The following is a 17865-nucleotide window of genomic DNA, read 5'->3' on the forward strand; positions in this document are numbered from 1 at the left end:
CTGTAAGTTGACAGCTATGGTGGGATGTCGGGTTGAATCTTTTTCTCTCCTACAATTCACCTTTTGGGGCAGAAATCAAGGCAGATGAGCAGCCAGCACGACTTCGTTAAACTTTCAGCAGGTAATCCTGGTCACTTTGAATTCAAGATGCAGCACAATTTTGTCCATTAATTACACATTTTGGGTTACACAAACTTATAAATTCCAAGTTTGGGAAGCAGAATAGTCAGGTTTAGGCTAATGTAGTTGTGCAAAACAAAAACTACTTTTATTTGTATTATTTTGCACACTATTTCTTTATAAAATATAAGGATGTTATGAAACTGCCCTGAAATATAGAGGTGCAATGGTTATTTGCTCAAACAGCTCTAAAAGGATACTGTTAGGTTTATTCGTTAGCTCTTTTTTATTTTAAATTTCTAGACCGTCTTTCCAACCATGTCCTATTTCTAAACACATTGCATGCACATGTAACAATTTTCTCTTCCCCCTTGTCACCCCTGCTGGCCCTCACATGCCTCCAGTTCTGCTTTGGAGGGTTGAGGAACCTCCAAAACAGATTTTGGAGATGTACAGGAGGGGTGCAGAGGGAAAGGAGAAACTGTGGCACAAGCGGATTTCTCTTGTGCAAGCCAGAGGATGTCACCCTAGTATTAAAACACTTCAAGACAGGTTGAATGAGTTTTGCATAACATTATTTCTGCCATGTCTTAAGTGTGAGTTGAGCGTAGTCCAACATGATCTTGAAATATGCAACACATTTTCATTTAAATATAGATGTGCATCTCTTAAGAGCAATTGCAATGTATCAAATTTCAGTTATATGGGACTACTTTTATTTTTAAATTTTCCGCTTAAATCCACCTGGTATTATTAAATGAGTAATTTCTGGCAGTGAAAACAACAACACAACAGGCATAGTACTTAGTATGTCAGAGATGGAAACCTTTTATTTATATATTTTCTTAAAAAATAAAAACTATTTAAAATCCTCCAGTTAGACAGCATATTATGAAAGCCTCCATGAAATGTTTTACTGTACTTTTCTGATAAAGTATGCCAAGCATTAATACTAGCGTTTGATTTTTTTTCCTTTTAATTTTAACACCTAATACAGTTTCAATTTAAAGGATCACTTGCACACAAAAATAAACACATTTGGTATAAAAGGTTTATCACTTTAACACCCTTTTTTAATGACCTGTGCCCTGAATGGCCCCAAAACATATAAAGACTAGTGGTACAATTTTTGTTTTAAAGTGTACAAGAGTCTGTTTTTATTTACCAAGTACTCTAGAGGACACCAGCCCAGTGTATACAAGAACCATTTTCTTCAGCCTGCTGAATTCAGTTTCAACAAGAAACAAAGCTATAAAGGCGTCTGGAAAAAAAATCGATTCTCTTAACGTTCTTTCTGCAACACTTATATACACAAAATCCCACATTAACAGCTCTCGAGTACAGAACATGCAGTAGAATGCCAGCTAAATATAAAACCATTCAAAATCTTAAATTTGCTGGAATTATTTGAAGGCTGAATTGTTGTAGAATGCCCACCGCTTAGAGAAAATGGTTAAGGGAGTACAAATGTCTGCATATGTCTGCCACTGGAACAAAATCCATGGCTAACTGGAAAAAGTATTTATAGCACAACCGCGGTGCATAAATAATTTAAGTACAATATTAAAACACAACTAGCAAAATTAAGAAGTCGACATTTTATGACAGCTAAATCCATCCTCCTTTGACTGGTTCCAAAGAAGCGTTTCCCTCCCCTTTCCCCGCAGCATAGCACGTATTTTTAATTGAAGCGAAGCGAGCAGGACATTTATTTATGCCTATTGCCTCTTCTCTTCATTGCAGCGGTACACTGTGGGCAGTACCATTTTCCCTTTGGTGCTTCTGTCAATCCGACACAGCCATAATGGAACCACTCGATAGGGCACTGTAAGGCAATCAGAAAGACATACCGATTGGTTCCTAAAAGCGGACACGACAAAACACCAAACAGGTTCTTTTGACATGGTATAGATTTAGGCAGATATTGGTAGCTTTGCTTTGTTGTGCAGAAATAAAACAGAATTACTGGTTTTAATACCTATTATCTGGGAATATTTGGAAAGGTACAGAAGCAAAAACTACCTGCTCTCTTTTGGTTAGCTTCAGACGTACATACTAAGCTAGTAGTTCCCTGTCTAAAACCAGTCCCCATACTCAAGGCAACTATCTATCCTCATCTACACCATGAATAACTGCTGCGGGAAAGAGTAATGCCTTGGTGTTCATGGACATGTGTAATCTTCCTTTGGAAGATGGCTCAAAATTCTGCTTTTGAATGGAAAACTGCATAGCCAAGACTAGTTCTGGGGGAAAGGGAGGGAGAGAGAGAGAGGAAGAGAGGGGGGGGGGAGAGAGAGAGAGAGAGAGAGAGAGAGAGAGAGAGAGAGAGAGAGAGGTGTGTGTGTGTGTGTGTGTGTGTGTAATAGCTCCTGCACCCTTTTTTAATACTTACATCCTGGTTATCACAGCCCACCATTTCACCATAGGACACCTATGAGAGAATACAATATACACAAATTAAGAAAGCATTAATGTATTCCACGACCAGATTATTTTTCACATCAGAGTTACTGTTGCAAGGCTCTAAATGGAAAAATATGCAAAACTTGTACATCTTGGAAACATTCATGTTACGAATTCGCTTTTCCATTTTTGCATTATTTTAGACTCCCTTAGACATCCAAGAAGGGTGTTTTTTTCTAGATGATCAAATGCAAGTAAGGCATCAGTTTTACACTTGTTTTGGCAATCATTTCTTTAAATGCCTGGATAAATTATTTTATTTTATTTTTTTACAAAAGATTAGGACGGCATGATCTTTTTTTAAAAAAAAAACACTTTAAAGCATAGGGAGGTAAAGTCACTTTCATTATTTTCACAGCTTGGACATTCTATGTAGAATATCTGCCTTTCATTTTAACTGAAAATTTGTATTGTGTGTTTTCAGGTGAAAATCTAAAAACCCTAATCTGTAAGAGTGGTTATGCTCACCTGCCTTAGGTGAAATTAGCATTAAACAGTATACAGTCATACCTCGGGTTGCGAACGTGATCCGTGCGGGAGGCACGTTCGCAACCCGCAGCACCGCGTCTGCTGCGATTCGGCGCTTCTGCGCATGACGTCATTTTGTGCTTCTGCGCATGTGCAAGCGCCGAAACCCGGAAGTAACCCGTTCCAGTACTTCCAGGTTCGGCGCGGTCCGCAACCTGAAAACGTGCAACCCGCAGCGTTCATAACCCAGGGTATGACTGTATGTACAAACAGTCCTGATTTCAGGGTGGTTTGCTCTCAGCAGAGGACCTTTCTGTGACCTAATCCAAAGGATGATCCAAGCTGGACTACATTACTACAGAGTAAACCTGACTTCCGGGAAAAGGAGTCCTATAAGCAAGTCACCAGGAGTCCTATAAGCAAGTCACCAGGAGAGATCAATGCTGAAGAGCTCAGTGAACATAAAAGAATGGCTGAATAATGAAGCAACAGTAATACTAAAGTTTAAACAGCTGACTCTATTACCCGAGTCATTACCTGAAGCAGTTCTGCATTACTATCCCCCAAATTAAGTAGTTATTCTAAAAGCATTAAAATGTCTTCCATTACGTTTAGACTTTTTAAAACGTTAAGACTGTCCAAAAAAAGGATTGTTGTAAAAGGCTGCATTGGCCCCCAGCCGGTGAGGTGCCAGGTAAAACTGCTGCAAGCTCTCACCGTGGGAGCTGAGGTGCTTTCACCTCAGTGCCTCGCGGGCTGCGGCCAATACAGCTGGCCCTCAGCCAGGGGCCAGAAAGGCTCCTGCCCCCAGCTGAGCAAGCCCCGGGTCCCCCACCGCTTGCACACCCAGCAGGGACCTGGGCCTCCTTGGAGCCAGACCTGCTGTCCCTACCACTTGCTCTTGAGAACCAGGCTGCGTCCGCCTTCGCTGGCATAGGGGGTGGGTGAGCTACCTTGCCTGCTCACCCCCTACTCCCCGAAGACGGACCAGGCAGCCATAGCGAAGCATCAATAATAATAATAATAGGCATCAATAATAATAATAATAATTTATTTATACCCCGCCCATCTGGCTGGGCTTCCCCAGCTACTCTGGGTGGCTTCCAACAAAACACTAAAATACAATAACCTATTAAACATTAAAAGCTTCCCTAAACGGGGCTGCCTTCAGATGTCGTCTAAAAGTTTGGTAGTTATTTTTCTCTTTGACACCTGGTGGGAGGGCGTTCCACAGGGTGGGTGCCACTACTGAGAAGGCCCTCTGCCTGGTCCCCTGTAACTTGGCTTCTCACAGTGAGGGAACCGCCAGAAGGCCCTCGGCGCTGGACCTCAGTGTCCGCGCAGAACGATGGAGGTGGAGACGCTCCACCAAGGCCGTTTAGGGCTTTAAAGGTCAGCACCAACACTTTGAATTGTGCTTGGAAACGTACTGGGAGCCAGTGTAGAGCCCCTACACCGCCTAGCTGCCTTTCTGGGAGGAAAGGCACAGCGCACCATCCCAGACGAAGGCAGCTAAGCAAGGCTGCAGCCCCGATCCCGTTCCTACTCAAGTGCAAGCAGGAGCGGGGTTGGGGCTCTCTCAGCTTGGGAGGTGCACTTTAACGGAGACCCCATCCCGACGCTGCTCCTGTGAGCTGGGGGCAGGGCGGGGACTCTGTAAAGCAAAGGGGAGGCCAGCAGCGTGTTCCTTGGCCAAGCGGTTTAAAGAAGCGGAGTGAGGAACAAGCTGTATCAGCACATCAGCTTGATTCTCCCTCTGCTGGGGGAGAGTGCGATGGTGGTTTCACCAGCGGCATACCACTACCACTCCTGGCTAGTGTTTCTCCTTCAGCGCGCTGGAGGCAGAGGGAATCAAGAGCGGCGACGGTTTCACCAGCGATATACCGCTGAGTGAAGCTGTCATTGTGGTGTCCCCCCACATACCGGTCCTGGGCAATATGTTGATATATCGCCCAGTCAACCCCCCCCCCCTTAATTCTTGTCTCATTGGATTTTAAGTCTGAAGCTGGGCCTATCTTTTGTTTTCGATATTTGTACACTGCTAAGATTTTGTAACCTTTTTATAAACGTTATCACTTCTAGAGAAAATGCTTTAACATTCCTCATAAATATTGACCTTTGGATGTTATTATGTGGAAAAGGAAATGTCAAGGCTTCCTCACTATACAAATGCTGCAGTGACAAAAACAAAGTTTCATGGTCAGAAATGTTATATAAATTTACTCAGTGTTTTGTGCATGGCACACTTTGAAATGAAAAACTTGCAGGTACTGGGGAATGGGAAGGAGGACACAAATAATGCAAGAGCTGTAGATGCACCAGGCTATACGGAAGTGGCTGGGAATCATGAGTAACAGAAAGAGAAACACAGGGCAGAAATCAGTACTGAGAACTCCAATCTAAAGCCCTAAAGGTACCTTAGCAGTATCCATGCATTTTCCACAATTTTAATTGAAGCCACAATACCGTGAAAATAAGTTGATTTAAAACAAAACTTAGCATTCTGCATATATCAACAGATTTTGATCACAACTGTCTAGTTTTACAGACCAGCCATTATAACGTGCAGTCTAAAGCACTATACAGTGGTGCCCCGCAAGACGAACGCCTCGCAAGACGAAAAACCCGCTAGACGAAAGGGTTTTCCGTTTTTCGATGCGCTTCGCAAGACGATTTCCCTATGGGCTTCCTTTGCAAGACGAAAGCCCATAGGGAAATCTCCAGGACAGCGGGGAAGCACAGCGCGTCTTCCCCACTGTCCTCGGACCTCCTCGGAAGGCTGGCGGTGGGGCGTAGAGACCTCCTCCCGCCGCCAGCCTTCGGAAGGCTCCTCGGAAGGCTGGCGGTGGGGCGTAGAGACCTCCTCCCGCCGCCAGCCTTCGGAAGGCTCCTCGGAAGGCTGGCGGTGGGGCGTAGAGACCTCCTCCCCCCGCCAGCCTTCGGAAGGCTCCTCGGAAGGCTGGCGGTGGGGCGTAGAGACCTCCTCCCCCCGCCAGCCTTCGGAAGGCTCCTCGGAAGGCTGGCGGTGGGGCGGAGAGACCTCCTCCCCCCGCCAGCCTTCGGAAGGCTGCTCCAAAGGCTGGCGGCGGGAGGAGGTCTCTCCGCCTCACCGGCAGCCTTCGGAAGGCTGCTCTGAAGGCTGGCGGCGGGAGGTCTCTCCGCCCCACCGGCAGCCTTCGGAAGGCTGCTCCGAAGGCTGGCGGCGGGAGGAGGTCTCTCCACCCCACTGGCAGCCTTCGGAAGGCTGCTCCGAAGGCTGGCGGTGGGGCGGAGAGACCTCCTCCCGCCGCCAGCCTTCGGAAGGCTCCTCCGAAGGCTGGCGGTGGGGCGGAGAGACCTTCTCCCAGCGCCAGCCTTCGGATGGCTGTCCTGAAGACTTGCGGTGGGAGGAGGGTTTTCCTTCCCACCGCCAACATTCAGAATGCTGTTCTGAATGTTGGCGGTGGGGAGGAAAAACCCTCCTCCCACCGCAAGCCCCGGGAACAGAGGAGAAGCGCTGCGCGCCTTCCCCTCTGTTCCCGGACCTGTCCTGAAGGCTTGCGGTGGGGAGAAAAGCCCTTCTCCGCACCGCCAGCCTGGCAAGCGGTCTCCATAGGAACGCATTAATTGATTTTCAATGCATTCCTATGGGAAACCGTGCTTCGCAAGACGAAAAACTCGCAAGAAGAAAAAACTTGCGGAACGAATTAATTTCGTCTTGCGAGGCACCACTGTATTGTCTTTAAAGTGCAATCATTGAAAGCTGAATAGTTTATCTCTTAGTATCTGCTACCAGATGTGGTCGATTCTCAGTAAATGAACCAAGATCAATGAGCCAACTAAACTATCCTATAAAAACTGAAACTTTCTACCAGGTATTCGCATAACATCATATTTTAACAAAATATACCTGATTACAAATGCAGTAACGTGGCTCATTTGGATCATAGGTCCAATCAACTTGGCTATTAGATTCGGACTCTGGTATTACTGCTGTTTGTTGAGACAGTTCCTGTGCTAGAGCCGAGGATGAGGAACAAGATGACAAGGAGGAAGACGAGGAAGATGACGACGATTGTTGATTTGAAGATTTGTTATTGTTTCTGAAAAATAAAAACATATCCAGTGTGTTCTCCCTTTACTTTCCATCAAGTTGTGTGTGTAATTTGTTACGAGAAAGACACTACAGCAGAAGTTCATAGCTAAGCTGTTGGACAATTATCTACATTTGATGTAAAGATTTTCTTTTTTAAAAAAAACCCACAACCTTAAATTGACAAAATATAATGAGGATTTTTGAGATTAGAAATGGTATAAGCAAGTGTTCCTGCCCTGACAAACGGCAACAACTTGAGTATTACATTATTTCACTTAGGAGTAGACATGCTTTTTCTGTACTGGCTTATCATGTTCTTCCTTTCACTGTTTCAACAGTACTGATGGTTTATACACAGGGTAAATTCACATTTCATAACCAAAAGGGGGCCTCAGTACTATTCCGGACCTTGTTGATTTTCTATGGAGCTTTTATCCTGTGTTTGTAAGTTCTATAAATCAATGTGTGGATGGCTACTTTTATATATTTTTGATTTAGCATTCATTTCTTCTAGCATTCAAGAGCAAGTAGGCACCCCTCAGTAAGAGTCAAAGAGAGAAAGAAGCGGCTGGGTCAACTGACATATGGAAGGAAAGAGAAGAGAACTATCACCTGGGTAATTATGTATACTTCTATTCTTAGTACAGGTCTTGCGTTACTAAGAACCTGTTAAAATTAGACTGTTGTGTATGTATGATGACATCTGTGCATAAAAACATGAGGGCATACATTTAAACTTTTTAAATGTAGAGTTTGAATCATCTCAAAGGATCAGGGAATGAAACAAAATGAGATCACCAGTTCAAAATTCTGAGTTTCTATTAAAACTGTGAACACTAATAATAACAGATTAATAATTTCTCCAAATTCTTAAGTGAGCCCAGCCGAAGGGAAGCAACCATTTTTCATGAACCTACTTGCTTTTTCGACCACTCCGTGAATCTGTGGTTGATGAACTCAAAGTCTGAGATAATGTAGATGCCAAGGCGGATGATGAGTACCCAGCGGTATCCCTGGATAATGAAAATTCTCTTCCAAGTTGGAAGTCATTGTTCTTAAAGGCTTCATAACTCGCTTTTAGGCTAGACGTTCTCCTTCCTTCCTTCATCTAAAAGAAAAGCAGCCATATTAATATATTATGTCGTTGCTAGTAAACATTTAAAGCATGCTTTGAACTATCTGTTGCATTTAAAAGAGTAGACTCACATTTCCAACACTTAACAGGAAATTATGGCTTGATGGTAATTACCCACATGCTCTAAGAAACCAAGCTGGATATCGTCTTGCGTCCTATTTCAATGTGACTTACGCTTAAGTAAGTGTGCACAGGACTGAGGCTGAATGCTGCAATTCTAAAGCCATTCATCTTGGAGTAAGTCTTACTGAACTCAGCACAGCACACTTTTGTACAGGTACGCACAGGATCACACTGCAAACCTTATTAAACACGTGCAAGTTCAATATGCTGGGAAGAGTTTTTAGAATGCACTATGTAAAAACGACTGCCTCCTTTTCTGTTTAACTAGTGCCATAAAAATTCAGTTTCTAAATACCAATCTAAACTAAATAAAAGTTGTCCAACTCAGCTTGCAGGTACTTTAAACAATGTATTTTGAATTTCTTACCTGTGCTGTGGCTTGCACTGCCTGAGCTGCTGCCATGGTAATAGCACCAGCTCCAGCTCCTGAAGATAATGAGCCCAGGTTATACGATGCCAATGGCTGAGAAGAATTTGCATTATATGCACTGTTGGATGAGGATGATGAATTACTGTTTCGACACCCTTGATGAACAAAGGGAACATATTTATATAGTCCAAAGTGAAAACTAAAAGTAGATTTAAATTTCAGAAAGCTGAAAACCAGCTGTGTCTACCAGTGAAAGTCAGCCACTTCGTTAATGGACAAAGAGACTAACAGGATATAATGTTCTGTAAAACAACTTGGCACTGCTCTACTCTTCAGACGTTCCTATCTTTGTTTGCTCTCCTGCCCCAGGGCTAATGTGTAAAGCCTTAACCAACTTGGGCCCTAAATATCTGAACGACTGTCTCCATCCCTACTTCTTGGGTGTTACAAGATCAGAAGTAGAACTTCTATGGAACTTTCCCCTGACAAGGTGCACCTGGTATCTTCGTTATCCAGTTCCCATTAAATGCTGAAAACACACCACTCCACCCTGTCCTTTTGTTGCCTCTTCTGTTTTTATTGTTTTAAAAATCCAGCGGTGGGGAACCTTTTATGGCAAGAGAGACAGATCTTTATCTCCCCCACCCTGGTGGGCAAAGCTGACAGGTGTGCGGAGCTGGTAAATGTGGCCTAGAGGATGGAAAAAGGTAATGGAAGGATGGGTGAGGAAAGTATATAATGAGAGAAGGTACTGAATGATAATAATAATAATAAATAACCAAGAAGAGGTGGATAAAGGAGTGGGAACACAGGGTCCAAATTCCAAGCCCCCTCCACCTTCCAACAGTAGTTCTTCTCCACAGTAAACTCTCTCAGCTAAATTTATCGCCCTCACCACTCCTGAGATGGGCAGAATACAGGGAGGAAGTATTTACAATTGGGGACTGAATGAATCTTGCCACTTCCATCCTCTGAGCCCAATGCAAGGTTGGGGAAAGGTGAGTGATCCCCCCCCACCCTGCAAAAACAAAGAAACACCATCACAAGGACTAGAAAGCTGCTGTTGCAAGCATGGGTGGTAAAATTAAAGGAGGGATAAATTCCTTGTCCTTGCCTTGCTTCTCTCCTCCACCAGTAACAATTTTATTAGGGATCCACATACAGGAGTCTTAGCAGCCCTGTTTAAAAATAGATTGTACCTGCCTCTCTGAAAAGCAGCCTGTGGGAGCAATCCCATTAATAGGTCAGGAAAGAGAATGTCCTCCATTTGTATGCTTAAAACTTCACTTACACCTGACATTGTAATTACCTGGTGTATTTTCTTTAGAGGCATCTGAAGTGAGAGTTGACAGAAGAGCTTCAGACTTAAATTTCTTTTCAGGGACATGATCTGCCGCTGCATGGTGAGATGAGGGATTATGCTTCCGTTCTATACGAACAAACAAAACACACTCTATTAATCCAAAAGCCAACTTGGCGCTTTGTGCAAAGGGCTTATCACTATAGAAGGAAAAAACCACACACACGAACACACATCATGAAAAGCACCATCACATTTCAGTCCAGGAGCTCTTTTCCACAGATATGGGTCACCAGACCTTTTGGACCAGTGAGCACATGTTGAATTTTGTGAGAATGCTGTGGGTGCACATGGCACAATACAAAATTTGGGAGAGATCACAGCTTTCTCCATATTATATTTCTATTCTTGAAAAGCACAACCTGCTGAATTTCTGCCTGTTGTATTGTTCTTCTTCACACCAAAACAAAAGCAAAGGTTGCAACATTCAACTTACTTTCTACTGGGGTGTGTGAATGAGCATGGTGATTGTTCAGTGGCTGTGATGGTGTATCCAGTTCCAAAGAACCTATTGGAAAGAGTGTTTAAGAATGAAATATAGTTATGACAACTTAGAAAGTTTTGTTATACGACACCATCTTTAAAATAGTGCACACTGCATTTTCATCAGAAGAAGCTAGCACTATGAAATTAGCCAGAGAGGTTTTTGTTCTCTATCCTGGTTTGCCACATTAATTTGCCACATTCAAGCCAATGGCCTCTTGAGTTCTGAAGAGAACAACCCTATCGCAGGGGCTTTTGAGGTCCAAAATCCACATTCCTTCAGGGTGCTGCATGTCATTGATGGGCTGCGACAGAGCAACAGATGTGACGCTTTACATCTGTACAACATTCCAGCCACACAAAGGCCACACACGCTTCTTTCAATCCAAGCAAGCAAGGGAATGATCACAGTTCAAGGACACATCAGGAGAAACACTCAAGAAGAGCACGAAGCAGGACTGGTGAGCGGTGTGACCTGTGAGAGAGCCACAGATGGCTCCAAAGCCTGAGGTTTTTACACTCTGTCCTACCAGTATGAACACACAGAGAAGCAACAGATAAGACTTTCTTCAGGACCCAAGACTATTTTAATTCTTGATGCACACAGATAAGACACACTTTAAAGATAGCTTGCAATGAAGCTTCAAATGGGTATCCTGTGAAATGTTCAGGAAACAAACTAAAAAGCAGCATATAGCATCTATTAGACCATAGATTCTACTCTTGCTCATGCTACTGTGATGGGGCCCAAGGAAAAAAATTTGACCCAGTTTTATTAGTTATGATTCATTTTGACAAATGAGAAACAAAAGGAAACCCTTTATTGCGACAGCAGCAACAGAGTGTGATGTTATGTGCTGGCAAAATTATAATGACTGGAGAAAGCCACCAGGCATACTTACGCCTTTCCAATATTTCTGTAATCCCAGCGTTATCCGCCTCAAGTTCCATTTTAAATTTTGCTAATTCCTGGTCCAATTTTCTCAAGTGGCGGTCTACCTGATTTAAGAACACATGTTTTTTGAGATGTCAGGCTATTTTTCATCCAGTTTATTACTTCACACAATCAAAAAGTTAATATGAAGTGTGGCAAACACCAATACTGTATTTTTAAAAAAATCCCAAATGAGAATCTGTATAAAAGGATCCCTGGACATGAAAACATTAAGCTGAAAAAAACCTCTAACAATGAAATCCTATACAGTTCTAATCAGAAATCAATCTTGTTGAGTTCAGTGAGGCTTACTCTAAAGTTAAGTGTATACTGTACACTGAAAAAAACTATTGAACAGTAAGCTATTTAGTTCAACAAGCCTTCCTTTAGTGTGAATGTGTATTAAGATTGTACTGCTGAGAATATTTAATCAATCATGTACATGTCAAAAACCTTTTCCTATTAACAAAAAATATTAAGTAAGATAGTGTAAAGCCTTCGGAGCACTGTGCTACAGAAACCTTCTAGTACATGTGGCACCCAAATGCCTCCAACATATGGCTGGAATTTAAACCCTACGCAAGTAGGGTTCCACCTACCGCATTTATTCAAATGTAATGCTCACCTTTTTTTGGCCAAATTACGTCACGAAAATTAGGGTGTGCATTAGATTTGATGCCACATTTACATTCTCCAGCAAACACTTTTTTTGGTTTCAAGGTTTTGAAAATTGAGGTGTGCATTAGATCCGATGGTGCATCAGATTCGTGTAAATACGGTAGTTCCACACCCCAAGAAAATTTTGATCTGGTTTCACAAACCACAGCTACCATCCCCTCTTGAAATTGTTAAAAGAGATTAGATGAAAGACTGCCAATTACAGATTCACTATTTTGCACTCAAGGCTTTGAGATTGCCTAAGGCAGTGTAGGGGAACATCAAGCCCACAGGCCAAACTTGCCTCACATTTGGTCTGCAAGGCTGCTTCTCCCAAACCATGCCCACACCTGTCACACACACACAGCTGCCAATGCACAATCAGGAGACTCTAGTGTGCTCTAAACTGTGCACTAGTAAAGGAAAATTGGTAAACCCCAAAGCCTTCTGGACTGGATACACAAGGGAGTTTCCCATGCATAACTTCCTCATGCACCAGATGTTTGCAGAAAGCAAGCTTGAGCTCTACCGCCACCAGCTGACAGGTGGTAAAGGGGGGGGAGGGGGGAGGATGCAGTTTAGGAAGGTGAGTAGGTGTCTCTCTGCCAGCCTCTGCTGGTAGATAGGAGCATTGCTAGAAGGGCTGTGCCACAACCAAGGCCCCAGCTGCATTCCAGGGAGCAGAAAACTACCACCAGCAATTTTTCAGCTGGCGGAGCAAGCAGAAAGTACTAACATGGGGCATTTTAGGGGCAGGGCACTGGTGGCTTTAGAGCAGGGGTCGGCAACCTGCAGCCCTTGTGCTGCAAGTGGCCCACGGGGGCAGTTTAACTGGCCCACGAGCCGCACCCAAATCGAACCGCCGCTCAGCGAGTCCCCGCACAGCACCGGTTTAGCACTTCTGCGGCACCGGAAATTGCGTCTGCACATGCCCAGACGCCGGAAATTGCGCACAGGATCTCCGCGGGACTTGACTGGCCCAGGCAGGTAAAACCTTGCCAACCCCTGCTTTAGAGCCACTGGATTCAAAATCCTGCAGATGCCCTGGACCTAACTATCAGGCCCCTCAGCTATTTCAGCCTGGAGCTGGTATAGAGAAAAGGAAGACCAATCTCCAACCACATCCTGCCCTGGCTAGCATGAGATGTCATTATTTGCACTGGTGCATCTGCCATTCCACTCCTTCCCAACTCCACTTAAGATTGCTCTGCAAATGCCTTCATGGATTCGTATATGAAACTGCTTTTGCATGTAATACTTTTTATTATTTCAGCCCTTAAAACATTTAAGTGTACATACAAGCCAGTTAGCCCAAGTTTTTTAAAAAAGCTATAAGCAGAAAAATGCATTACAGTGGTACCTTGGAAATTGAATGGAATCAGTTCCGGAAGTCCGTTCGACTTCCAAAAAGTTTCAAAACCAAGCCGCAGCTTCTGATTGGCTGCAGGAAGCTTCCGCAGCCAATCGGAAGCTGCAGAAGTCGCGTCAGGCATTCAGGTTCCAAAGAACGTTTGCAAACTGGAACACTCCTGGGTTTGCGACGTTTGGGAGCCAAAACATTAAGACTCACAAGGCGTTCAGGATCCAAGGTAAGATTGTATTATTTATTAAATTTGGATACCGCCCCATACCCGCAGGTCTCGAGGCAGTACACAGGATATAATCACAACATAAATACACAAAATACACTGTCAAAATAAAAACAACCCAATAACCCCCCCGACACATTTTAAAAGTGTTGCAGAGTTATAAATGTTCATACATACAAAAATTTTATAAGAAGTGTTAAGAAGAATGAGTGTTAATGTTTTAAAAGTCTGCAAATTAAAAGTCCAGTAGCCAAGTTCATTATTTTACTTACTAAGTCATAAATCTGATTGGCCAGCTGTACTTTTTCATCTGCGTCTTCTAGGGCTTTATAGTAATCCTATTTGGGGGGAAAATAAAAGTAAAATACTGTGAGAAATCATTTTTAGTACTACAAAATTATAATGAACTTGGATGACCAATAATACATGAAAATAAAGAACTCTGAAGATAAACAAAGTTCACAAGTTCTTGAAAAATCATTTCAAGATAGGTGGATAAATGAAATGCAGGAGACTGTTTTGGCCATTTGGCCAAACATTTGTATGTTTATGATTTAACAATGTCGCTGAATACTGAGTTATCAAAATGACAGTTGAGAACATTATTTGATTTCATGGTTTAATATTATTCTTTAGCTCACCACATTCCCCTATTTTGAAACATGGGAGAAACATTCAATATACAGTACAATACCAGTATTTCCCCAGAATAACAAAACACCAGAATGGAAGTTAAAAAATATTTTATGTATATCAAAAATAATAGCCATACCTGCGGGCCAGAGGGCTTTTCTTGGGGGGGGCAGAGGTGATTGAGCTCAAGGCTTATTGTCCTTGAAGACTGAGACATTTAGAGGAAGGGCCATAGCTCGGTTGTTAGAGCTTCTGCTTTCCATGCAGAAGGTCACAGGTTCTATCCCTGCCATCTCCAGGCAAGGCTGAGAATCTCTCCTGCCTGAAATCCTGTAGAGCTGCTGCTACCAGCCAGTGCAGACAATACTGAGATAGATAGATCAATGGTCTGACTTGGTATAAAGCTTAGTTCCTATCAGACTGAAGGATGTTGCTCATACTTGGGACTTTTTGCATTTCAAATCCGATTTTCAAGGCCATGATTCACACTGCTGGAAATCCAGTCAAGTACAGTGGTACCTCAGGTTACATACACTTCAGGTTACAGACGCCGCTAACCCAGAAATAATGCTTCAGGTTAAGAACTTTGCTTCAGGATGAGAACAGAAATCATGCTCCAACGGCGTGGCGGCAGCAGGAGGCCCCATTAGCTAAAGTGGTGCTTCAGGTTAAGAACAGTTTCAGGTTAAGAACGGACCTCCGGAACGAACTAAGTACTTAACCCAAGGTACCACTGTATTTCTTTGCAGCTATTTCTTTTGGTGTCTTGATACTTGATGCTAACTTGATACTAAAGGCTCTTGATACTAATATTCCAAATAAACAGTACAACCAAAGTGATTTTAAGCCTGATTGCATTTATTTCTTTAGGACTACGTACAAGTCACTTGTCCATTTTCAGGCGAAGCAAGAAATCAGCTCTGAAGAAAAACTGCAAGTTGTGCTTTCCATTTTTACAGAACGGTAGCCACAATCTTCTGTGAATTCATAGCTTTTTAAAAGCTCTGAGTAGATTGTTTGTGTGAGACTTGTAGTAGCATCAGAACTGACTGAATAGCCTGGTTTGGGGTGTTTTGTTTTTGTTTTATTTCTTTTGGCCAGATATTACCTCATTCCTACCTTTTTAATTGATGTCATTTGTTCTTCTCTCCATTCCGGCTTGTTTTTCTTTGCATTCATAAAAAATTCATTTACTCTTTGTTCCAGTTGATCCATTGCATCTTAAAACACACAGAACATTAATGTACATTCGTCTTGTATAATTATACAATGGTTTGCAACCGTATAGCAGAAGTAAGTAAAAGGCAGCTTGCGTGAAAACTACATGTGTACGTAAGCATCTGACAAGAGATCTAATTCATGGATCCCTTTTAAGTTTTGAAAGTAAAAGGTTTAAAAAAAAGTAAAGGACCCCATAGGTGACTAAGCGGTGTGGTGCTCATCTTGCTTCAGGCCAAGGGAACCAGAGTTTGTCCACATAGACAGCTTTCCGGGTCATCTGGCCAGCATGACTAAACCGCTAGTGGCACAACGGAACACCGTGACGGAAACCAGAGCACATGGAAACGCCATTTAGCTTCCCACTGCAGCGGTACCTATTTATCTACTTGCACTGGTGTGCTTTAGAACTGCTAGGTTGGCAGGAGCTGGGAAAGAGCAATGGGAGCTCAATGAGGATTCGAACTGCCGATCTTCTGATCGGGAAGCCCAAGAGGCTCGGCGCCACATACTGAGGCATGCGGCCATTGCCCTCTCCTTCCTACACTGCTCTGTGATGCTCTTTATAATAACAGTCCCTCCACCCCAAAGTCCCACGATCAGGACACACAATACTTGGGTTCGGTCCGGCAGAATCTAAAAATCATTCCACGAAATGGAAATTATTCCGTCTATAAATCCTGGAGCTCTTCAGCAGGATAAGTCTCTTTCTTCCCCCCCCCCCCCAATAAACCTTTGATCACTTTCACCCCCATCCCTTGGAATAAAGCCCGGCTGATTTCCGCTTTGCAGCATCGATAGGAAGAAAACCCCAATTCCATTGCACGGCGGGCGTGCTCTTGGGAGCTCGCCGACTTCCTATTCGGCGGCTGGCGCGTCGCTCACACCCAACGGCTCCACCTCCTCCCTCTGCGTGACGCGCGAGGGGGGCGGGGCTGACTCACGTACTCTGCACCTGCAGGTCCATCTCGCGCATCTCGGTGAACCTGTCGCGGAGGTCCATGGGAAGTTGTTCGATCACTAGCGAGGGAGGGGGGCGGAGAGAAGGAGCGAGTTAGCTGACACGGAGGGCGGGAGGAGCGGTGGGCGGGGCCTCCGCCTCGCGCTCCGTCCTCCCTCCCTCCCCCCTCCCCTCGGGCCTGGCGCCCCCCCTCCCTCTACACACACACGCGCGCGCGCCGCGGAGACTCACTTTCCAGATAGTCCTCTAGGTACAGCATGGCGGCGTCGGCAGCGAGGCCCGCTCTGAGGTGGGCTCCGTTATTCCTGAGGCGGCGGGCGAGCGAGCGGGGGGGGCTGAGGGGGGGCCAAAAAAAAAACGCCGCCTCGTCCCTTCCAATATGGCGCCGGCACCGCCAACAACACCAGCCGCTCGACTCAGCGAAAACAACATTGGCGGCGGGCGGCGCTCGCGTCGGCCCGGCCTCGATTGGCTGCCGGCGCCGCTGACGCAAGGGCTCGCGCGGCTCTCCCGCGCTGTGCTTCCTGGGGGATGTAGTCTCGAGGCTCGGAGGAGGGGAGCACGCCGGGACTACGTATCCCACCATGCACCGCTGCTGCTGTTGTGACGCAGGGACGCGGGCGCTGGGCATTACCCGCGCTGCGAATAAAAGCTTGCCTTTGGTATTATTATTATTATTATTATTATTATTATTATTATACAAAAGGCAAGCTCCTATTAGCCGCATGAATAATTTTAAATATGTTTATATTATTAATATATTATTATTAATATAATATGTAATATATACTATATAATATTATATATTATATTATAAATATACTATCAATTATATTAGTAATATATGATTAATAATAATAATATTCAATTTATATGCCGCCCTATACCCGCAGGTCTCAGGGCGGTTTACAGAATAAAATCAAAATATAAAACCACAAGATCCATAATCAAAATTAAAACAACTTCCCATAAAACAACACACATTTTGAAAGGGCATAGGATGGCAATCAAACCAAGCAAAGGCCTGCTTAAAAAGGAAGTTATGGCTGTTATTGGAACAGCAGCAAAGGGGTTTTAACTGACCAAGCAATCTTATGATTCCTGCATTGCAAGGGGTTGGACTAGATGACCCTCATAATAATAATAATCATTTATATCCCGCCCATCTGGCTGGGTTTCCCCAGCTACTCTGGGCAGCTCCCAACAGAATATTAAAAACACAATAAAACATCAAACATTAAAAGCTTGCCTAAACAGGGCTGCCTTCAGATGTCCC

The 17865-nt window shown here is 44.0% G+C and overlaps 1 protein-coding gene and 1 long non-coding RNA gene across 5 annotated transcripts in view; one reads left to right on the forward strand and one right to left on the reverse strand.

The window, feature by feature from the left end:
• The window catches only part of LOC310744038, an 83513-nt gene extending 67162 nt beyond the window's left edge, over window positions 1-16351 (forward strand). The window contains exon 2 of the long non-coding RNA XR_014539370.1: window positions 16125-16351. This is a non-coding gene — a long non-coding RNA (uncharacterized lncRNA). The remainder of the gene's footprint in view (window positions 1-16124) is intronic.
• On the reverse strand, window positions 925-17112 carry ING3 (inhibitor of growth family member 3). Of its 4 annotated transcripts, none has more exons than XM_083574648.1 (12): window positions 16821-17112; window positions 16577-16648; window positions 15530-15630; window positions 14050-14115; window positions 11500-11596; window positions 10551-10622; window positions 10064-10183; window positions 8752-8810; window positions 8044-8234; window positions 6941-7133; window positions 2513-2551; window positions 925-1945 (listed from the first exon to the last, which is right to left on the reverse strand). In XM_083574648.1, the coding sequence occupies exons 1-12, from the start codon at window positions 16846-16848 to the stop codon at window positions 1829-1831; spliced, it is 1155 nt and encodes a 384-aa protein (XP_083430774.1). In that variant the 5' UTR covers window positions 16849-17112; the 3' UTR covers window positions 925-1828. The 4 variants fall into 4 exon arrangements, with proteins under 4 accessions (XP_083430774.1, XP_083430773.1, XP_083430775.1 ...); XM_083574647.1 differs by having other exon boundaries at window positions 8752-8909; XM_083574649.1 differs by having other exon boundaries at window positions 8752-8909; window positions 16573-16648; window positions 16821-17007.
• Window positions 17113-17865: the final 753 nt, after the last annotated feature.

Source organism: Podarcis filfolensis, assembly GCF_964270895.1.
Source record: "Podarcis filfolensis genome assembly, chromosome: 10".
In the NCBI taxonomy this organism is placed as follows: Eukaryota; Metazoa; Chordata; class Lepidosauria; order Squamata; family Lacertidae; genus Podarcis; species Podarcis filfolensis.

Excerpts from the sequence above, each read along its gene's own strand:
- ING3 (XM_083574647.1), bottom strand. The coding sequence starts at position 16,848 with ATGCTGTACCTAGAGGACTATCTGGAAA. Across the intron at positions 11,597-14,049 it reads CCAATCAGATTTATGACTTA|GTAGACCGCCACTTGAGAAA; the intron begins GTAAGTAAAATA and ends TTCTTAAATCAG. Across the intron at positions 8,235-8,751 it reads CAGTGCAAGCCACAGCACAG|ATGAAGGAAGGAAGGAGAAC; the intron begins GTAAGAAATTCA and ends CTTTTCTTTTAG.